This window comes from Anabrus simplex, chromosome 5 (genome assembly GCF_040414725.1).
Source record: "Anabrus simplex isolate iqAnaSimp1 chromosome 5, ASM4041472v1, whole genome shotgun sequence".
NCBI lineage: Eukaryota > Metazoa > Arthropoda > Insecta > Orthoptera > Tettigoniidae > Anabrus > Anabrus simplex.
Window position 1 is genome coordinate 388,941,756 of NC_090269.1, and position 24,264 is coordinate 388,966,019.

The 24,264-nt window shown below is 42.5% G+C and overlaps 1 protein-coding gene across 1 annotated transcript in view; it reads left to right on the forward strand.

Annotated features, from left to right (window-relative positions):
- The window catches only part of LOC136874964 (allatotropins), a 108,411-nt gene that overhangs the window by 47,691 nt on the left and 36,456 nt on the right, over window positions 1-24,264 (forward strand). The window contains exon 2 of the mRNA XM_067148677.2: window positions 4,079-4,322. Coding sequence (XP_067004778.1) covers window positions 4,099-4,322 — 224 coding nt within the window. The 5' untranslated portion in view covers window positions 4,079-4,098. The remainder of the gene's footprint in view (window positions 1-4,078; window positions 4,323-24,264) is intronic.

A 24,264-nucleotide genomic window follows, 5' to 3' on the forward strand; every position in this document is an offset into this window, starting at 1 on the left:
ACTGTCGGCAGCCCTGAAAATATTTTTCCGTGGTTTCCCATTGTCACACCTTAATTAAGCTCACGGCCGCTTCCTTCTCACTCCTAGCCCTTTCCTGTCCCCTCGTCGCCACAAGATATATCTGTGTCGGTGCGACGTAAAGCAACTAGAAACAACAACAACAACAACAACAACAACAAGAGGTTGACGTATTTGAGCACCTTCAAATACCATCGGAGTGAGCCAGGTTTGAACCTGCCACGTTGGGGTCAGAAGGCCAGCGCCTCAACCGTCTGATCCACTCAGCTCGGTTAGTGTTTCCTTAAATGATTTCAGAGAAGTTGGATTTTACCAAACATCTCCCTTGGCAAGTTATTCCAATCCATAATTTCTCTACCCATAAACGAGTATTTTTCCTGATTTGTCCCATGAATTCCAACTTTATCTTCATATTACATTCCTACATTAAAATATTATACTCAAGCTTATTCGTCTACTAGCTAAATCTCCACTCAAAGCTCGGAACATTCCGCTTAGCCGAGCTGTTCGTCTCCTTACTTCCAGCCCAACGTTTCCAACAATTTTGTAACACTATTCGTTTGTGGGAAATATAAATTAACATATTTAAACATATTTTAAACATGTAACATTTCATAGGGATATCAAAAAAATGTTCACTTCTCTCAATGCATTCCAAACACAGACACAGAGGGAGCCACAATATATGCACTGGTTACAATTCTAACATCTGCTGAACGCTAATCGTTTTCATCAGTCGATATTTTCCTTTTCTTGTCTGTCTTTACAGGCCTCTAGAAATGTTGTAATTTTTGTAATCATTCTAGATGAACGCCACAGCGGCGGAGGGTTAATCAGAGTATATTCTCAGCATTTTCCTGGTGGAGAAATGGGAAACCACGGAATTCTACGCAGTTGCTGTCACCATACACGTGATCTTGCAACTAAACCACCCTTCCTATAGCTCTATCCTCGTCTCCGTTATAAGAAATATTGGAAACCTAAACATTTAACTTCACGTCATATTAGGGAATACCGGTAAATAAAGTTTAATGGCGTAATAAATAATTATGATAAGTAATTAATAAATACGCAAAACTTCGCGTTTACGAAGTTGGCACCTAGAAAAAACACAACGCGTCGCAAATGCGACGTTTCACACTTGCATTGTTAAATGGAATGTTTTGGACCACTTTATCTAAGGTGTCATTTTGAAAGAAATAGACTTAGTTCCTTTCTTCATTTTATTTCTTAAATAACAATGATACTGGAGTATATTGGAGTTTGTCTTTAGAGGATATTCCTAATCAGTCACAACTAATTGACAATCAATTACCACAATTACGAATCAAATAGTACGTAAATCACGAAAGTGTTCTGTTTACAGGTTCATATCACTGAACTTAGGAACTGGTTCGGACAAGTCAAATGACCAATGAACTCATTAATAACTCTTCATCAGTCAATAAAAGGCATTCATTTTAAATCTATGCCTGTTAGTATCAGGTTCCTCTGTCAACTTAAGTACCTTCTCCTTGCCATATAGTGAAGTTTCCTCATATCTCCCGCATAAATAAGAGAGGGGCATGGTACCCTTCACTACAGCAATGTTTGCTTTGGCTGGTTTAAAATATCAAAAAATAAAATAAAACTGAAAGTGATCCTAAAATGAACCTAGTTCCTTTCTCCACCGATGGGTTGAAGTTTATTTTACTCTCTGGAGTATTCGTATTTTTCTCTAATGAAGAATATGAGGCTTCAGATTCGTTTTATTTTATTATTATTTAATCACTTTAGTGTCCAGGTTTGGTCTTTTCCCCCAGATTCAGCGAGGGATCCCACCTGTACCGCCTGAAGGGCAGTTTACTGGAGCGTGAGTCATTTGGTCGGGGATACAACTGGGATCGAGGACCAATACCTCGCCCAGCAGGCCTTCATGTGGGAGATGGGAGGACTGGAAAGGATAGGCAAGGAAGAGGGAAAGAAGCAGCTGTGGCCTTAATTTGGGTACAATCCCAGCATTTGCCTGGAGAAGAAGTCGGAAACCACGGAAAAACACTTCGAGGATAGCAGGAGTGGGAATCGGGAAGCCTGATACACTGCAGAGTCCCTTGCAATGTAAAAGAAAAGTCGAATAAAGGAACTCAATAACAAGCCAGGAAAGAAAGCGGGAAAAAAAGATTGTTAGAAAATCTTGGGGCTTGTAAACGAAACTGACGAATACAAACGACGGCACAACCATGAAATCTACACCCACGTGGGAGAAATAACCGACGTGATGCGGAAAAGGGGAATTATATTTTATGGTCACATAGCATGAATGATCCAATGAGATTGATAAGCAAGATAGGTCTCTACCTACTTTCTCGGAAAGAAAGCCAAAGGAGCCTTGTTCATGGAGGTGGAAAGTGACTTGCAAATAGCATATTTCATACGAAGTCCGGATTTCTGCCGCAGAGATCAACCATTGTTTCACATAACTGTAACTTTGTACCAATCTTCCATCAACTCCTACAAGGGCTGAACTTTATACAGGCAGCGTTTATGTCGATGCAATATTCTCCAGGCAGTTGCTTTCAAGACAGCGTATGCAGCTTCTAATTGTTCGAGAGAAGAATGTAGTTTCTCCTGAAATGTCAGAAGAACATCCAAATGGATAACTTAATCTCTGGAAGTTCTTCCCGACCTCAAGTTACTTGTGAAGGTTACTTGTGAAATAGGTTGTTTGTTGATTTGGATGAGTTGCTGAAGAGTATACGTAGACTATATCTTGTTATATGCATCTTCTGTCACGAACTCCTATTATCATCAGGATTTCAATCCTTTCACGTTCTGATAAACGTATTTTATTTAGACAGGTATCAAGAATAAAGTCCGCGTCTGTGGTGTAGTGGTTAGTGATTATCTGCCATTTCCGGGGGCCTGGATTCTATTCCCGGCTCTACCACAATATTTGAAACGTGTTACGAAGGCTGGGAAACCATCCCCTGTATAACATTAATCAGAGAGAAAGAATGGAAGGGGTCCGACACTTCGAAAAATGAAGATATCGGCCAAAGGAAGACAAGGGCCACGAAGGGCGTGAAAATGAAAGACTCCCTAGCCCTCGCAAACCTAATAGCGTCGGGGTCGGAAAAGAACAAGAGTTGACAAGAAGGTTGGATAGGATAGATGAAAGTGAGGAGCCTGGCACAAGTAAGTGGAAGCAATGCCAGGAGTCAGCTAAGGGCCACGTAGTCGCCAACCCACGCTCCAAGCTTCAGAGCCCCCGGGGCCCTTTTAGTCGCCTCTTACAACAGGCAGGGGATACCGTGGGTGTTATTCTACCGCTCCCACCCACAGGGGAAGCTGGAACGTGATCCACTCAGCATCGGGAGGTCAACTGAGTGGAGGGGTTTCGATTCCCACCTCAGTCATCCTCAACGTGGTTTTGCCGTGGTTTCCCACTTCTTCTCCAAGTAAATGCCGGATTGGTACTTACGGCCACCGACGCTTCCTCCTCTCTTCCTTGCCTATCCCTTCGAATGTTTTCATTCCAACAAGGTCCTTCTTCAGCATAGGAGGTGAGGCCGCCTGGGCGAGATACTGGTTCTCCTAACCCAGGTGTATCCCCGATGTCTCAGGGTCCACGATCCAGGTCCAGGACACTGCGCTTGAGGTGGTAAAGGTGGGATCCCTCGCTTGAACCCGGAGAAAAAAACCTACCCTGGATGGTAAATGGATTAGATAAATAGTCGAGAACAGAACTGTTTTCTTCGCGCAAGATCGTATACTCAAGTCAAGAATTACCCTCTGGGTAAAGAATATGAACTTCTACATGAAATTAAAGAAATTAATGACCTTAGAGAAAAAATTAGGCAATATTTTAAAACGCTGCCTGTGAGGCCACTTTCTCTCCGATACTGGCTGAAAATTGTGTTTATTTCTTGTCAATTATTCTTATCAAAATATAAAATTTGACGTGTCAGAGTGGTATTTTAAGGATTTAAGTTTATTTTATGGGTATTAAGCGTTAATTATAAAGAACCCTGTATTTATTTTTAGAATATTCTTTTTCTAATAGGAACGCTCTTTATTGCAGACTCTCTCCCTACCAGCAACATGCGAAGCCTGACGAGCCTTCTCCTGATCCTCGCCCTCGTAGCAGTGTGCAGCGCTGCAGGGTCCTCTTACCAGGGCAGCAGGAACAAGGCTCGCACGATAAGAGGTTTCAAGAATGTTGCTCTCTCCACAGCGCGAGGTTTTGGCAAACGGGACGGTGCGCTAGAGTTCCTGGCAGCGCCGGCTACGTCTTCTGAACAGCTTCCAGAAAGGATCCCTGACAGGTAATATTGTTGCAGGTTATTACGGCCCTTAGAACTAAAATTATAAAAAGACCTCCTTGAATAAGGATATAATCCAACAAATCAGTAATTATTCAGGAGAGAGGAAAATTATTTGGGGGTTCATTTCATGGTACACACTACTTAAACCAATTTTATATGCAAATGTACAAATGAATTAATTTATAAAAACAATACTGCTACCACTACTACCACTACCGAAACGTTTTCATTCATCCCCTGAAGGAGGGAGGCGGGCCACTTAGAAGGTTATGCCGTCTCTCAGGCCGGGAGATTTGTTACGGTGGAGGAGATGCTCGGAGGAGGTGAGGAGGTTGGCGGCCGTGGCTTATACTAGGAACTGTCCCGGCATTCGCCGTAGTGCAGGAGAATGGAAAACCACGGAAAGCCATTCTCAGGATAGCCGAATGCAGAGGCGTAGAGCCATGGTAGAGCCGTGGCCACCGCTCCTCTGGTCTGTTGGCCGGTCAGAGTGCTGAGCTGTTGGACCACGGACCAGCCGTGGTCACTTGTGGGCCGAGGCCGACTCTGTATCTATCGACAAAAAAAAAAAAAAAAAAAAAAAAAAAAAAACATTTTATTGTTTTAACTTAAGGTTTTACAACTAATGCATGAATTGGAAGTGATAACAATCTGTAAATGTCAAGAAAATATTTCAAACTATAGGTGTAATTTCGTCTATGGCCTCTATTCAAATGATCTATTACACCTAGTAATAAAGCAACACAAGCACTGTCGATCATCTTGACTGGTGTTCCTTGTTTACACCACGGCTGTAAACCAGCTTGAAGTTCAAATGTAAGACATAAGATGACACCACAGTATAGGGGCGTGATGATGATACCCTATTTCCACTGGATATCACTTTTAATTTTGTTTTTAGTTACATCCTTATTCAGGGGAGGTCTTCAATTACTAGGGGATGCAGCATACTTTACTACGGAATAAATTTACTAAAGCTGTTATATACAGTTAGATACCAGTTCATTGGAGTTCGAAATTCCTTCTTCAATAATAATAATAATAATAATAATAATAATAATAATAATAATAATAATAATATTAAAAACGACACACCTATAAAAGCCGTTTCCGAGTTAACGCAGCTTGAGCCACTGATGTGTCAAATTTCTGCCTTTGAGATAGAATACGTGTATAGAGAGTGTAGCAAACAGGTACGGCGAAACTTTCAGTACACATTCCTCACACGTAGAAGAAGAATCGGTTGATGCACGCATGAATGAAAACTGCGGGTATGCTGGTACGTTCTGTCCCGGCGTATTTCCCATCATTAATGTACAATGTAGAGTTGTAAGAAATCGGTTCTAGTATGGAAATAATGCCTTTTCGAACCCATCATCATATAACATTTTTAAACACACTTCATAACCGGAACAGGGGGAAATTTAAAAAAAAAAAAACATGAGAACTGAGCGAATTTGTGTTCAATGAGTAAACTTGCTTGCTGCTTCAATACCACCTCTGAAATTATTTTATGGATCTAGTAACTTATCACTACTTACAATACTAGTTGATTAATACAGTTAATCGTTAGGTTAATATCATTATGAGAGGGTGGCCCAGAAAATAATGCACCACAATTTTTTTCTCAGCCCCCAACAATGGTACGAATGCGAAACCCTAGATATGAATTCTCTGAAGTTTTCAGTGTGTGCGTGCAGTTTCCGCTTCTTCCGGCAGATAGCGTACTTGCAGCAATGGTTCAACATGGCAACCGTAAGTGATGCATGTTACAAGCAGCGTATATTCATTGAATTTCTCAACCGGAGCAAGAAACGGTTGGAAACATTCACAAACGTTTATGTGCAGCTTATGGAGCATTAGCAATCAACAGAAGTGCAGTTAGTCGCTGGGCACAGAGGTTGAGACCATCTCTAAGCAGTTTGGCAGAGCTCCAAGATTTGCAGCGGTCTTGGAGACAACCCACGACTGTCACACCGGACAAGATGCAGCGTGCTGATGTGCTCATTCGCGGGGACCGATGCAAAACGACTCGGCACTTGGCGCGGGAGCTGTCAATCAGCAAAGGAAGTGTAGGTGTAATCATCAGTACTCTTGATTAAGCAAAAAGTGTTTATGATTGGCGGAAACAAAACTCCCAAACTGCAAAGTTTTGAAGCTGACGGGAAGCCTTCTTATACCAGATTGTGATGGGTGATGAAACCTAGGTTCACCATTCTGAGCCCGAAACAAACCTGCATCGATGGAATGCCACCATCCCGACTGTCCACAGAAGAAAAAAATCAAAGCAACTGTTTCCGCTGGTAAGGTCATGATGACGAAGTGAAGAAATGGCTTCATGAACAGAACAAGGAGTGGTACCGACAGGGCATACACTCCCTTATGTCTCCTGGAGAAAGGCCATATGACGGGAAGGAGATTACGTTGAAAAATAGGGAGTGTAGAAGAAACATAAGTCTTTCTCTTTTATAAGCTTCATTGTGTTCAATAAATAAGTGACCGGGCGAGTTGGCCGTGCGGTTAGGGGCGCGCAGCTGTGAGCTTGCATCCGGGAGATAGTGGGTTCGAATCCCACTGTCGACAACCCTGAAGGTAGTTTTCCATGGTTTGCCATTTTCACACCAGGTAAATGCTGAGGCTGTATCTTAATTAAGGCTACGGCCGCTTCCTTCCAACTCGTAGCATTTTCCTATCCCATCGTCGCCGTAAGATCTATCTGTGTCGGAGCGACGTAAAGCCATTAGCAAATAAACAAATAAATAAATAAATAAATAAATAAATAAATAAATAAATGTTGAAAAAAAGTTGTGCTTTAGTTTCTGGGATACCCTCGTACTAAACTAGCTGTCGTGTGTCCATCGTTGAAGGCGTTCGCGTTCGTTGATTCTGTATCTTTCTGCAGAGGCGAGTTTGATGAAAGACAGGTTAGTGGGTTTTGAGTTCATTCAATTCTAACAAAACTGTAGACAGACAGATAAAACTTTCAAATATGATAGATATCATTACGGCGCCAACGGCCGTAGCCGTGTTGAAACACCGGATCCCGTGTGATCTCCGCAGTTAAGCAACATTGGGCGTGGTCAATATTTGGATGGGTTGTCACGCGCTGTTGGTGGGGGGTAAGGGAATGGAGGAGCGGAAAGGAACTGGCCACCCTACCGCACGTAAACTCCGGCTCAGGCACACCTCTGGAGAGGTTCGGACCTGCCTTCGGGCAGAATACACCCTTACCTACCTATCATTACGGCATCGAACTGTTAGAACCCACGATCTTGAAACTACAATGGTGCTCAAAAAAAAAAAAAAAAAGGAAAAATAAAGAAATCACTTTTCCCTTTGCGTAAATAAAATGATCATAAATATTTCTCCCTGTCATGGTCATCCATCAACGGCTGTTAATTTCAGATGGCAACCAGCCATAGACATAGCCTACACGGTTGCTAGGCAACATTGTCTGACCGTCCACCCATCCTTACATGACTGCCTGCACGTTTGCTATGATTTCACTTCCGTCACACTTGTTGTCGCGTCACGTTACACGAATTTTCGGATGGCCCTAGCCGTGAGACATATTAATGTCAAAATCAGGTAAGAAGAGCTCACATGGACAAAATTAATTTTCCGAGCAGATGTAGGGATAAACGGAATTAAGACACTGATACGCATTACTATTCAACTGATTGTTTTTTAGAAGTGAAGTTTCCGCGGTGTGTACAGTTATTTAGTTCTTCTTCCGGCCGGGCAGACTGATCACCTCTGATCGTATGGGGCAGGGCCTCTTAAACGCCCAAAATCTCACGCGTGAAAACTGCGGCACAGAGTTCCTGTGCACAGTGCATTGGTCCCACTCGGCTCGGACCAACGCTTCGTCTCTGGGGTACTCGGCTAAGATTGGCTCAACTCGGCTAGGATTTGGAGCGCTACGGAGCAAGTGAGGAAGAAGGAGACAGGCGGAGCGAGCGAGACAGGGTGGGGAAAGAGACAGACAGCGCTCTTGCTCAAAATCGAGGAGTGGGGATCTTCACTCTGGTCAACCAAGCGAAGTCATCTTTTGCACCGTGCCCTCGTGTAGGGGTATTTCAGTCGCATTGAAAAAAGAATACTGCAATGTATTCGAAATGTCGGCAAACTGAACGGAATATATAGTAAACAACAACACGGCTCAACCCAAAAGAAGAATTAAATAGTCAGTGTCATTGTCCAAACACTTGTTCGAACGGTATTCCAAGACATCGATGCTGAACTGCTGTATCGTCATTGTATCGCCTACCACCAAGATGCTGTTTCGTCGATCCTAAGAGACGGATATCACTGGGTGCCAAGTCCGGAATCTGCGGAGGATGGTCCAGATGTCCGACTTCCTCGTCAGGGGAGAGACAGTGAACGCTTCCAGTTGGACCGCAGATGATATTTTCCAGCACAATTGACATTACATGCAGTTGATGAAGTGGAGGATATACATCACAAACTACATGTAGTGCAAGCCACAAGCTTGAAGCAAAGAATCTTCTCCTCTTGGCTGTCGTATTCTGGGTTATGAATTACGTCAGGCACCGACCAGGCACCAGGAAGTTGAGACGAGGGACGACAAGAACTTGTAATCAGATGCGTTCAGTTCTTTTACTGCTATGTATAGCCTGCGATCTACATGCAGTTCTAAGTTGGTGTGAATCCAATATTTTATTGATTTCCTTCGCCTCCACCGCAGTGCAGTTTAAGAATAGTGGAAAACCATATATTCGTCATTCAATGTACTGGACATGATCAAGAACCCGGACAACACTGAAGTAGGTGCGCAAAGTAAAACTCGGAAATACATAAATCACCCAATCTTTTCTCAGGTTGTGTCGCTCCGTTGGCGGATGAACGCTATAAATGTAGCAAGCCTGCATTTTAAGTTCAGGTTCCTACCATTTAGCTCCTGCGTCGTGCAGCCTCCGTGAAACTCCCTCTGCGGAAGTCATTACTGTGACACACTCGAGCGTTTGCAGGTAGCAATTCTCAGAAATAGACCTAGACTTCTCTCACCAGAGTTGTTCTGCAGTTTCTTCATGAACCAGTCCACGGGAAAACTGGAACAAACACAATTAATACGCGGATTTTTTGATATTAAAAAATAAATCATTACATAATGATATCTTATTAATATCATTATATTATTTTGTATTTTTATATATCCATATAAAATAATGGCACGCATAATAATAATAATAATAATAATAATAATAATAATGATAATAATAATAATAATAATAATAATTGTTACGGAGATATATCCGTGGTAGGTAGAGGTGAAAGAAGGTGCGGGTGTGAATGGGTTTCAAGCTACGAAATTAACGTGCAAGGTAAAATTACTTTAAAATTTAACTAGGTTATATTTTCTTTTCAAAAACAAGAGATAACAATCATAACAGGTACAGAGTAGCAAAAATGTAGGTACAATATTACTGGGTTCGGGCTCAGTGCCCTTACTTCATAATACTTGGGCAATCAGCCCCGCCTTACTCCCAAAGAAAATTTTAGCCAAGGGGCAGAAAACTCCATTCCTGCCCAGGAGCACTGGCTCCAAACATTACACGTAAAGCCTGCACGAGGCATACAGAAACAAATTTCAAAGAGCGATCCGCTCTCAAAATTGTAAGCCTATCACAAGGCCACACCAAACTCTACCTTCAAGCTGTCCTCTAAGGACGTATTTACAGGGGTAAAATACCCAAACTACGGAGGTCTATTACATGAAAAGAAGGTTGATTACATGACCTCTAAAATAACAATTTGAGAGGAGGCGAACTTGCACTCCTAATACACCTTGTTTTTAAAACCTAATCTGGCTCTGGGCCACTAACGCAAGGGCTAATCCCATACTACAGAGGTGACTTAGAGAAGAACACTTTACATTACATAAACGAAGAATAGTTTGAGAAAATAAGTTCACCTCAAAACAAATGTGAGTGGGAGCTCGAGAGGGTTAGCACTCTCTATCCCAATATGTAGCTTTACAAGAAAAAGATGAAAAGAGTAATTACATTTTAGGAAAAGGTTACATGATGGAAATGCTTCGAACCCGCCGCGAGTGTTAAACTGCCGACCTAGCAAGAAAAGAAGTTATTAATAGGCCATTACCTGGTGTTGAACAGCTGAAGAAGAAAGAGGCGCTTCCCGCCTCCTGCTATGTACTTAATACACTGAAAGATGGAACAGAAGTGGCCCGGAGACCCCAAAATCAGCAGTTTATATCCTCTCGCGGAAGATTCTAGGCGTTAGGGGAAAGAAAACACCCTCCCACAAAATCTTTATTGGCTAGGGAAAAGAAACCCCTACATAGAGGAAAAAGAAACACATTATTGGTGGAAAATTAATTAAAGAAATTCGGGATTGGCTAGATCCAAACTAAGGGGAAAAATAGGGGTATACAGCCAACTTAAACAATGACAGAAGGAAATTTAACAAAGAACAAACTCTTGAAATAAAAATTTCTCCAACAAAATAGTTCTTTGACTCCGCACTAGGTCGCACTATTGTTGATCTTCAGTAGTGTCCTCTAGAAGAGAAAGTTCACACTTCTTACTTCAAGCGAAACAAAAACACATCAAAAGTGACACAGTTCAAAAACTCAAAATTTTCCACGTGGTGACATCTTCTGAGAAAGTAGAGAATTAATAGAATAGATAAAGTTCAACCTTCCTCCAGAAGAGGAGTTTCAACTGGCGCAACTTTTAAATAAACGGTGTAGAGGTGTACCGCCCGGTACAGACCTCCCCCCCCAAAAGTTCCTCCAAGGGGTAACACAGAAGAACATAAGCTTTGTTTCCAAAATAAGGTCCAAGTTTTGATGTTGATATTAAGATTAATTGCGGAAGCATTTATAAGATTTTAGTAATTTGGTTGGTTGCAATTTCAAAATTTTGTTGTTGCAGGTGCAGTAAAGTTTTTCTGTTGTAGTAGTTGAATTTCTGAAGATAAACCTTTAATGCTTAAAAGTGAAGAAAAGTTTTGCAATGTCCACCAAATATTGTTGTTGAATTCCCAAGTGTAATTATTGCTTATGGTGACTGTCCATGTAGTTGATGTAGATTGAGTCGGATGGCCAGACCGGCCGTTGCAGCTTGCGTCCAACGGAGGCCGCTCGGACCCCTCAAGTACCCTGAGATACCGCTCGCCCGCACTATGAGGGGAGCAGAGGTGTTGAAGTCCGCCGCGCCCGCGGTGAACAGATACAGGCTGCGGGCATGTAGTAGGTCGTGCGCCGCACATCAGCCTTGGCCGGGAGGAGAGCTCCGGTTCGCCGTGCACATGTCGTCTTCGCTGGAGAGGAGGGGGCCCATCCCCCTCCCCAGATCTGCACGGCGCTGCGCGGCTGCGGGGGCGCTGAAACATTAAAGCTAGGCGGCAGAATTGTGTTGGACTATCATCTTCTTTGAGGGTACAGGCTTGTGGAGAGGTTGAGGGGCCAGCGGCGTGTAGATATCCATGGCATTTACTATTATGAAGCTACAGTGTAAGGTGAAGCAGGAGACGGGAGCGTGGTAATGGCCGTGGCAAGAACAGGATGGCAGTTTAACGGGTCGGGGCAGGTTTTACACAAGGCTTACATCTAAAACCAAAATATTACAGAAGGGGCAGAATGCCTTAAAAGTGAAACTCAAAAAAAAAATATAACCTTCATATCCTTTCAAAATAATATGAAGCAAGTTAACACAGAAATTACACCGGTTTCACCTGGGACAGGTGAACTCTAAATATCCTCTCGGTGGCTGGATTCCTTAGCAATAAGGTAACCGGCGTAAGAAAATCGAGAATGATACAAGGCCCATGAAATCTGGGGGCAAACTTGCCCGCGGGAACAAAATTTTTGACCATAACCTGGTCACCTACCTTCAAAGTGGTGGGTCTCCGTCCACGATCATACCTTTCCCTAACCTTTTCATGAGACACTTTAAGATTGGCTTTAGCCTTCTTCCAAAGATCTTTAATGTTATCCGGATCTATTGTCTCGGGTAGAATGTCATTCAAAGACCAGAGGTTAGAGAGCGGCGAGTTGGGAACAAACTTGAACATCAAAGAAGCTGGAGTAAACTTGTGAGATTCATGAACCGCCGAATTCAAAGCAAAAGCTATCCAATGCAGGGACGTGTCCCACCTGGAAGGATCTTCATGATGATAGGCAATAAGTGCGGACCTGAGATTACGGTTAACCCGTTCAGCCAGAGATGGTTGAGGGTAATAAGCAGAAGTAGTTACATGAGAGATGGACAAGTCAAAACAGAATTTACGAAATAAATTTGATGAACGCCTTAGCATTATCAGATACAATATATTGACACAGACCAAAAGAAGCAAAAATAGAATTTAAGCAAGTAATGGTTGACTGAGCGGTAGCCAGCTTAGTCGGAAATAACCAGGAAAATCTTGTAAAACCATCTACACACACAAAGATGAACTTGTTGGCATTGCCCTTTGACTGGGGGAAGGGTCCCACATAATCAATATACAGGCGTTCCATGGGGCGCGACGCTTGATGAGAAGACAAAAGGCCTACTTTAGTGGACATGGTGGGTTTACTGATCAAACAAGATTTACAAGCTTTTACGAGTTCCCGAATTTCACCGTCCATACCTTTCCAGATGAACATTTCACGAATCTTTTCACGAGTTTTAAAGATACCCAGATGCCCTCCTAATGGGGTCTCATGATAATACTTGAAGATCATAGGTACAAGAACCGCTGGAACAACAACTTTCATCAACTTATCATGCCTCGAAGGGCAACATAGAACACCATTCCTCAGAACATAAGGGACAGCATGTTCCCCAGAAGAAAGGGTTTCCATTATCGGAGCCAGCGTAGGATCTTCACGTTGGTATTTCTCGATATCCCTAAAGAGCATGGGAGCATCGGTTAGGATGGCATTAACACCAGATAGTATGGACTCGGGAGGTGATGAACTGTCGACCGGTTCCTGGATCTCGACGTCGTTAGAAAACATACGGCTGAGTCCATCAGCAACAACATTTTCGGTACCTCTGATATGCCTGACGTCAAATTGGAAGGCAGAAATACGGATGGCCCAACGGGCTATACGACCAGTACGACGCGGTCTACCTAAGACCCAGCTTAAGGCTTGGTTATCTGTCTCCAGGTCGAATTTGACATGTTCCAGATAGAGACGGAACTTTTCTAAGGCGAATAAGACTGCCAACCCTTCGAGCTCATAGATGGAATACTTGGCTTCTTGAACCGATAGAGTCCTAGATGCATAGGCGATGGGACGCCTCCCTAGTTCAGTCTCTTGAAGAAGGACTGCAGCTACAGCTGACGACGACGCGTCCGTTTGGACGATGAATATCTTCGAGAAATCAGGCATAGCAAGTACAGGGGCATTACAAAGTGCTAATTTAAGATCTTCGAAAGCGGCTTGTTGAGAAGGTCCCCACTCGAATTTGATGCCTTTCCTACGAAGAAGGTTTAAGGGCGCCGCTCTATTAGCGAAGTTAGGAATAAACTTCCTGAAGAAATTCACCATACCAATGAATCTAGCGATACCTTTGATGTCCTTAGGAGGTTTAAAATCACGGATGGCCTGTGTTCTAGAATGATCGACAGCTACCCCATCGGGTGACACAATATGCCCTAGGAATGACATAGAGGGCTTAGCAAAGGCAACCTTGGACAACTTGACAGTTAACCCAGCCTTACGAAGGCGATTCAGAACTTCTCGCAGATGATCTAGATGTTCTTCAAAAGTCTCGGAAAATACGACGACATCATCCAAGTAGTGATATAAGTACTCAAATTTGATGTCGGAGAAGACCCTATCTAGTAGCCTAGTGAGCACAGCTGCCCCCGTGGGGAGCCCGAAAGGCACGCGGTTGTATTCGTATAAGTTCCAGTCCGTGGCAAACGCTGTAAGATGTTTAGACTCTTCGGCAAGGGGAATTTGATTATAGGCCTGATTCAAGTCCAAGATGGTGAAGAACTTGGCCTTACGAAACCATGAAAAGCAAGAATGAAGGTCGGGAAGGGGCACAGATTGCAACACCACCTTCCGATTGAGAGCCCTGTAATCAATGACAGGCCTGAAGCCTCCTTGGGGTTTCGGGACTAGAAAAATAGGCGAAGAATACGCTGACTTAGAGGGCCTAATAATACCATCCTTCAACATCTGATCGATGATTTCTTTCAGAGCCTTCATTTTAGGTGGAGATAGCCTATACGGTGGAAAACGGACAGGAATCGAATCCGTAACCTCAATTTTGTATTCAATAAGGTCAGTAACACCAAGAGTATCAGAGAACACCTCGGGAAACGACTGACACAGTTTGCGAATACTATCAGCCTGCTCCTCAGGTAGATGTCTAAGGTCTAACAACATCTCATCCTGGGTAGGCGAAATAGATGAACAGGATACAGAATTACACTTTAACAAGGGAATTCTACAATTGGACGCAAATTTGAATGTGCACGACCTACTCTGGAGATCGAGCACAAGACCAGTGTGAGAAATAAAGTCAGCTCCCAATATAATGGGGCAAGACAATTGCTTGGCCACAAACAATTTAACTTTCCATGTAAACTTAAAAACACGAATTTTGACCAGTAAGGAACCTAGAATTTCTAATGGAGATGAATTAGCCGAAACGTATTGAACAGGAGAAGAGACATAGTCAGGGAGTTTACAAACAGATTTCAATTTAGAATACCAATCAGCCGAAATAATGGAACAAACACTGCCTGAATCTAAGAGAGCTGTTATAGGCTCGTTATTCAACTCAATCTTAAGAAAAGGAACAGGTGCGGGGGTATCCGCCGCAATCCTAAGACACTCTTTAGGGCATTCAAAAGATGAATTTGAAGGCTGGTCGTTCTCTGCATTTACAACCTGTTTACTAGGGGCTGAGTCTCGGGAAGATGGATTAGTCGGCTCAGCCGACGCCACTAGTCACTTTTTATTATTGGCATAGCTGGAATTTGCACCAGAAGTTGAGCAGGAGGGGGTGCTATTTGAGTTTGGGCAATTCTTGGCGATATGTGAGAAGGCCTCACACTTAAAACAGCCTTGTGATGACCCTGCTCCATTCCTTGTCCCACTTGACTTGATCAGAGGACACTTATTCCGCAGATGGTCAGGCGACCCGCAAGCATAACATTTACGGGGATTGACTGGTCGGCGAGGTGGAGGCCGAGTGTTACTAAAGGAAGGCGGGGGTTCTTTCGCCACACGCAAGGAATCGGCATACCTAACTCCTTCCGCAGAGACGGCTAATGCTTCCAGTTCAGAGAAGGTTTGCGGGCACGCCGCGAAACACAAATATGACCTGTAGGGTGGTGAAATCCCTTCGACAATAGCTTGCACGATCTGATCCTCAGGGAAGTGGAGAGCAAACACCCTAGTATAAAACTTAATATCTTGGATGAAGTCTGCCAGGTTTTCATCCAAGCGCTGTACCCGATAATAGTATTTCTGAATAAGGGAGGACCTGGCCCTAGCCGGGATGAAGTTAGCTAGCAAATGGGCATGGAAATCCTCAATAGAAGATTGCTCGGCAATGGCTCTAACTATTTTGTCAGATAGAACACCAATAGCATAAGGATAGATAATTTGCAAAATTTGACATGGGGAAAGAGAAAACACAAGGGCATGATCCTGAAATTCCACTAGAAATCTTAAAAATGAAATTACGTCACTGGTGGTGTTGACGGAAAACTTAGAGATACCTCTAAGCAACATTGCCAATGGATGAGGCAAGCTGCTGAACCCAGGTGACATAGTGGTTAAAGGTTTCAAGGGCAAAGAAGTTAATTCAGAGCGGATGTTACTCAATGACGCACGGCGTTCAGATTCGTTGTTCGATGGGGCAGAGATAGTTTGAGCAGCAACGGTTATCCTATTGACTTCTCCCTGAGGAGGCTCTTCCTCGTTACCTACATTCACCGTGGCGGGTTGATCAGTTTTGGGAGGAGCTTCGCCGGTTAGCAATTGAGTGACCTTATTAGACAATTCAGAAATAGTTTCAAGGAGCGTATTAGCTTGCTTCCTCTGAACGTCATTCACCTTTAGAGACAATAGATCATTAACTCTATTTGCAAAGTGATACAGCCTGCCTTGCACACGCTTAATTTGATTAGGAGATGGATCGTTTTCATCAAAAAAGCTGACTACCGATGCTAGCCCAGTAATATTCTCGACAATCGTGGAAAGAGAGTCATCAATTTCTTTCTCTCCCAAATTGGGGATGGAAATGGGCAAATCAAGGGACTCTCTAAGCTTGTTAGTATCTATTGCAACCGTGCGTCCAGATTGAACGTTTCTGATAGTTAACTCATATATCAACTCCTCTTTGCGCAAGTAGTTAAGGAGGAGAACATCGCGAGGGCCGGGCATGATGACAGAACAATTTTGAAAAACTCAAAAAATTCCAGCAACTGAGAAAATTGTTAGAGTTCGAATCAAAGCAATGTTTAGCCGTCAAAAGGGGCTAAATTGAGACCCATTCAACCACGCTCTGCTACCACTTGTTACGGAGATATATCCGTGGTAGGTAGAGGTGAAAGAAGGTGCGGGTGTGAATGGGTTTCAAGCTACGAAATTAACGTGCAAGGTAAAATTACTTTAAAATTTAACTAGGTTATATTTTCTTTTCAAAAACAAGAGATAACAATCATAACAGGTACAGAGTAGCAAAAATGTAGGTACAATATTACTGGGTTCGGGCTCAGTGCCCTTACTTCATAACACTTGGGCAATCAGCCCCGCCTTACTCCCAAAGAAAATTTTAGCCAAGGGGCAGAAAACTCCATTCCTGCCCAGGAGCACTGGCTCCAAACATTACACGTAAAGCCTGCACGAGGCATACAGAAACAAATTTCAAAGAGCGATCCGCTCTCAAAATTGTAAGCCTATCACAAGGCCACACCAAACTCTACCTTCAAGCTGTCCTCTAAGGACGTATTTACAGGGGTAAAATACCCAAACTACGGAGGTCTATTACATGAAAAGAAGGTTGATTACATGACCTCTAAAATAACAATTTGAGAGGAGGCGAACTTGCACTCCTAATACACCTTGTTTTTAAAACCTAATCTGGCTCTGGGCCACTAACGCAAGGGCTAATCCCATACTACAGAGGTGACTTAGAGAAGAACACTTTACATTACATAAACGAAGAATAGTTTGAGAAAATAAGTTCACCTCAAAACAAATGTGAGTGGGAGCTCGAGAGGGTTAGCACTCTCTATCCCAATATGTAGCTTTACAAGAAAAAGATGAAAAGAGTAATTACATTTTAGGAAAAGGTTACATGATGGAAATGCTTCGAACCCGCCGCGAGTGTTAAACTGCCGACCTAGCAAGAAAAGAAGTTATTAATAGGCCATTACCTGGTGTTGAACAGCTGAAGAAGAAAGAGGCGCTTCCCGCCTCCTGCTATGTACTTAATACACTGAAAGATGGAACAGAAGTGGCCCGGAGACCCCAAAATCAGCAGTTTATATCCTCTCGCGGAAGATTCTAGGCGTTAGGGGAAAGAAAACACCCTCCCACAAAATCTTTATTGGCTAGGGAAAAGAAACCCCTACATAGAGGAAAAAGAAACACATTATTGGTGGAAAATTAATTAAAGAAATTCGGGATTGGCTAGATCCAAACTAAGGGGAAAAAGAGGGGTATACAGCCAACTTAAACAATGACAGAAGGAAATTTAACAAAGAACAAACTCTTGAAATAAAAATTTCTCCAACAAAATAGTTCTTTGACTCCGCACTAGGTCGCACTATTGTTGATCTTCAGTAGTGTCCTCTAGAAGAGAAAGTTCACACTTCTTACTTCAAGCGAAACAAAAACACATCAAAAGTGACACAGTTCAAAAACTCAAAATTTTCCACGTGGTGACATCTTCTGAGAAAGTAGAGAATTAATAGAATAGATAAAGTTCAACCTTCCTCCAGAAGAGGAGTTTCAACTGGCGCAACTTTTAAATAAACGGTGTAGAGGTGTACCGCCCGGTACAATAATAATAATAATAATAATAATAATAACCGAGCAAGTACACGTAGCTATCAGCTTGTGTTCGGGAGAAAGTCGGCAGCTCTGAGGATATTTAACAAGGTTTTCCCTATTCACGCGCAGCAAATGCTGGAACCTTAATTAAGCTCACGGTCGCTTCTTTTTCATTTCTAGCCCTTTCCTTTCCCATCGCCGCCGTAAGACCTAACTGTGTCGGTGCGGCGTAAATGAAATTGTAACGAAATGAAAATAAATACGTGGTGAAAGATGTGAAAAGAAGGAAACCGTTACAAACCCGTAAGGATTGGGACAAAGAAAAACGGAGTGGAAATAGATTGCTTAGAGTTCGCTGATGATATAGCCCTAATGACAGAAAATTTCGAAATTGCAACACAACAGACGAAAGTGTTGAAGGAAGTAGCAGAACAAACATGTTTACAAATTTCCTTTCAAAGGACAGAAATAATGTCGAACATCAAAGATGATACGACATTACTAAACACCAAATATGGAACGATAAACCGTGTTAATAAATTTAAATATCTTGGGGAATGGATCCAGCAAATTGGACTTGCAAAGAGGTCATAGCAGCAAGAATCAAGAAAATGGAAGTTACTTTCCAAACCACCCGCAACATATACAACAAAAATTGATTTTCTCTGAACAGAAACATTCGTTACTACGACACTGTCATCAAACCAGTATCGCTGTATGCATCTGAATTCCTTATCCTGTCCCAGAAATGTTTGCTTGCGAATTTAGAGAGGAAGGAAAGAAAGATCCTACACATCATACTTGGCCCAAATTATAAAAATGGCATCTACATTAGAAAATCACGGACACAATGCGTAAAGGCAGCGTTCGCTTCCACGGTCATGTAGGACGGATGATCTACTCTCGATGGACGAAACGTATCTTTAGTATATTTGATTCACAACCAGAAACGGCAATGCTATGGTACGTTAATGTCAAGAAAGATCTTAAAGAAGCACAAGACCGAAACTTTTCAGAGCAGCCATCAAGACTTTTGGTATATTTCTGGACAAAAAATGGGATTAAAACATAGTGAGGTAATGAAGACGGTGTGGATCATGTGAAAAATGTGCAAATTCCGGAATGTAAAATGAAGCTTATCGTGGTCCCTAGTTGATCGATTAGCGGAGTTGAATGAATGAAAAATATTGATAATAATAATAATATGCCTACGAACGACAGGAATGTTGGCATTAAGAGAAGCCGAAAAATTTGTAACAAACACCCTCCGCAAAAATATGAGTCTAAAAATCGTGGATGGCCATTATATGTAAAGTGAAAGATCGAGTCAATGAATGAAGGAAGACTCAAGTTTTATGGAAATCTGTTTAGAATGGAGGATAAGAGGCTGGCAAAACAGATTCATTGAACGCTTGACAGTAGACCTAACTTCTCCGACAGATGGTTCATGAAGGTAAGAAAAGATCTTAAGCACTCTGGATTAAATCAGAAAGACATCCTAAACGGAACAAAATATAGATCAGTGATCGACAGATTCGAAGACTCCCTTGACGAACACGAACCATTAAGGGGGTGGAAAGAGGAAATAGGACAGGCTGGCAGAGAAAGAATACACAGATTTTGGGCTGCAAAGAAACCTTCCAGTAATGTGTGATTGTTGCTTAACGTGATCTCAAATGGCGAGCAAGAATATAATAATAATAATAATAATGGTTCATGGTGTGGGTCACTGTAGTCACGACCTGGTTCGTAAACAATGGGCAACGGCTGAGTGGCTTAGTAAGTGGTCCTGAGAGTCGGGATACCAGTTGCTGGGCAATGGGAGTGGGCATCTCAGACATATTCTGAGTCATGGCCTTCCTTGTGCTCAAGCGGCCCTTAACCAGTTAGAGGAGAGATTCACACTTGGACTATGTGTAAGTAGGGTAGCAACCTGCGTCATGAATTTACCGAGCTCAGAACATTTTAAGCAAGCCTCGGACCAACGGGATTAACGGAGTCCCACTCTCATTTGACAGGTGAGGCAACCTTGGAAACAACTTGGCGAACGAAATGGAATTCGATGGGGAGCTATCAGTATTAATGGGGCTTATGGTAGGAAGAAAGTTGAACTGGCTGAGTCAGCAAAGCCGATGCATCTGCATGAACTAGGAGTAAGTGATATTCGGGTAAGGGGAGATATCGAGGAAGAGACAGGAGATTATAAAGTGTACTTGACGGGTGTTAAAAAGGGAAGAGCGGAGTTTATGTTAGACACGTAAATGAGCGAATTATGTGGGTAGATTTGCTAGTTGGAGGAATCAGGACGAGTATCGTCTCAGTGCATTCACCGTGTGAGGGCGCAAATGAGGAAGAATTTGACACGTTTTATGAAGCATTGAGTGACATCGTAGTCAGGGTCAACAGCAAGGATAGGATAGTGCTAATGGGCGATTTCAATGCGAGAGTTGGAAATAGAACTGAAGGATACGAAAGGGTGATTGGTAAATGTGGAGAAGATATGGAAGCTAATGGGAATGGGAAGCGTTTGCTGGACTTCTGGGCGAGTACGTGTTTAGCTGTTATGAATACATTCTTCAAGCTTAAGGCTATTCACCGCTACGCATGGCAGGCTAGGGGTACCAGATCCATAATAGACTATAATTATCTTAACCGACTTCGAATACAGGAAATCTTTTAGGAATATACGAGTTATCTGGGTATTTTTCGATGATACAGACCACTATCTGATCTGTAGCGAAGTAAGTATCTCAAGACCTAGGATAGAGAACGTGAAATCTGTCTGCAAACGACTAAGCGTAGAAAATCTCCGGGACGATGTAATTAGACAGAAATATATGGGTATGATTAGTGAGAAGTTTCGAACAATGGACAGTAAGCAGGTTAAGAATATAGAAAAATGGGTGGCATACAGGGATGCTATAGTAGAACCAGTAAGGGAATGCCTAGGAACGACCGTGTGTAAAGACGGGAAGAAGCGAATATTTTGGTGGAATGATGAAGTGAGAGCAGCTTGTAAACGTAAAAAGGATGTTTATCAGAATTGGCTGCAAACAAGGGCCGATGCAAACAGAGAATTGTACGTAGATGAAGGAAACAGGACGAAACAAATAGTTGCTGAATCCAAAAAGGTGTCGTAGGAAGATTTTGGTAATTACTTGGAAATGCTTGGTCAGGCAGCAGGAAAACCTTTCTGGACAGTAATAAAGAATATTAGGAAGGGAGGGAAAAAGGAAATGAACAGTTTTTTGGGTAATTCAGGTGAACTCATAACAAATCCCCGGGAATCGCTGGACAGGTGGAATGAATATTTTGAACATCTTCTCAACGAAAAAGGAAATCTTCTTGGTGGTGTTGCGAACAGCCAAGCTCACGGGGAGGAGGAAAATGATGTTGGTGAAATTGCGCTTGAGGAAGTGGAAAGAACGGTAAATAAACTCCATTGTCATAAAGCAGCAGGAATAGATGAAATTAGACATGAAATGCTGAAGTATAGTGGCAAGGCAAGGATGAAATGGCTTCATAGACTAGTAAGATTAGCATGAAGTGTTAGTAAGGTACCTTCAAATTGGACAAAGCAGTAATTGCACCTATCCATAAGCAAGGAAACGGGAAAGATTGCAACAAATATCGAAGTATCTCAATGATTAGTATACCAGGAAAATTATTCCCTGGCATCTTGGAACGGAGGGTGCGATCAGTAGTTGAGAGGAAGTTGGATGAAAACCAGTGTGGTTTCAGACCACACAGAGGCTGTCAGGATCAGAATTTTAGTATGCGCCAGGTAACTGAAAAATGTTACGAGAGGAATAGACAGTTGTGTTTATATTTCGTATATCTAGAGAAAGCATATGACAGGGTACCGAGGGAAAAGATGTTCGTCATATTTGTGGACTATGAAATTACGTGTAGATTATTAAAATCAATCAAAGGCATTTATGTTGACAAGTTGACTTCAGTGAGAATTCATGGTAGAATGAGTTCTTCGTTCAGGGTACTTACAGCGGTTAGACACCGTTGTTGCTGTTCGTAGTTTACATGGATCACCTGCTGAAAGATATAAAGTGGCAGGGAGGGATTCAGTTAGGTGAAAATGTAGTAAGCAGTCTGGCCTAGCTGACGACTTGGTCTTAATGGCAGATTGTGCCGAAAGTCTGCAGTCTAATAGCCTATCTTGGAACTTGAAAATAGGTGCAATGAGTATGGTATGAAAATTAGCCTTTCTAAGACTAAATTGATGTCAGTGGTTAAGAAATTCAACAGACCTGAATGTCAGATTGATAATACAAAGCTAGAACACGTCGAAAATTTCAAGTATTTAGGTTGTGTGTTCTCCCAGGAAGGTAATATAGTAAGTGAGATTGAATTAATGTGTAGTAAAGCTAATGCAGTGAGTTCGCAGTTGCGATCAACGGTGTTCTGTAAGAAGGAGGTCAGCTACCGGACGACACTATCTTTACATTGGTCTGTTATTTCCAGACCAACTTTGCTTTACGGGAGCGAAAGCGGGGTGGACTCAGTATATCCTATTCATAAGTTAGAAGTAACAGACCTGGAAGTAGAGAGAATGATTGCTTGTACAAACTGGTGGGAACCATGGCAGGAGGGTACTCGGAACGAGGAGATAAAGGTTAAGTTAGGAATGAAGTTCATGGATGAATTTGTACGCATAAACCAGCTTCGGTTGTGGTCATGTTACATGAATGGAGAGAGATAGGTTACCTAGGAGAATAATGGACTTTGTTATGGAGGGTAACAGAAGTAGAGGGAGACCAAGACGACGATGGATAGACTCAGTTTCTAACGATTTAAAGATAAGATGTATAGAACCAAACAAGGCCACTGCCAATTTGCAAGTAGAGTATTGTGACGAAGTTTATTAAATTCACTGAGTCTTGCAGACTGAACGCTGAAAGGCATAACAGTCTATAATGATAATGTATGTATGTATAATAATAATAATAATAATATTAATAATAATAATAATATAGGCGTAGGGACGTGGCGCACCCATCGCCCAGTGGGAAACCACTGCAATCAGCCACCCGAGTACCGGCGGGAGAACCGAAGCATGGGGTATGGAGGAAATGCCATCCCGAGTCGAACATCAGGCTCTCTCCAAGGCTTACAACCTTGGAAGTAACTTGGTCGATGTAAAACTACACCGACCCCAAACTACAAGTTTTCAACTGCAAAGCATGGAGGAAAATTCAACAGGAAATTGTACCCCAGGTGGTAACCAACCCACCGTCGCCTTGAGGGACGCAAGCAGGCCTTCGGATTCTGGGGAGCCTGCACCTACATGCAAGGAGGTATCGGAGACTCCTAGGAACAAAATCAGCCACAAACAACGAAATTTTTTTGCTACCTTCAATGCCAACTCCCTCTTGAAAGTTGGTAAACTCAAACATTTTACGGATGTCCTCTCCCATCATGAAATCCTAATTACAGCAATTCAAGAGTCAAGGTTTACTGATGAACATGCGTTTGAATCACAAGGTTATAGAATCTTCAAAGGGAAAACTGGCAAACGTGTTATGAAAACTGTTCCACACCTCGGCACAGGATTTATTGTCAGCAGGAAAATTATTGATTCAGTCACCGATTTCAGCTCTCCTAACAGCAGGGTCTCGATGCTTAGCTTTCGGAGTATGAACAACGTACACACGCTTGTGAACGTACATGCACCAATTAACCAGGCAAACAAGAAAGACCCAGAAGGAACAGACAAATTCTGGGAGGACCTGGAAGATGTTATATCAAAAATTCCTGACAAACACACAATCATTTTGCTTGGAGACTTCAATGCCCAGATTGGCAAAGAAAGGAAATTCCAAAATATCGTTGGAAACTATCCAGCCCACAGAAGAACCAACCGAAATGGGGAAAGGCTTATAGAGTTTTGTAAGGCATTCAATCTTGTTCTTAAGTCAACAGCCTTCAAAC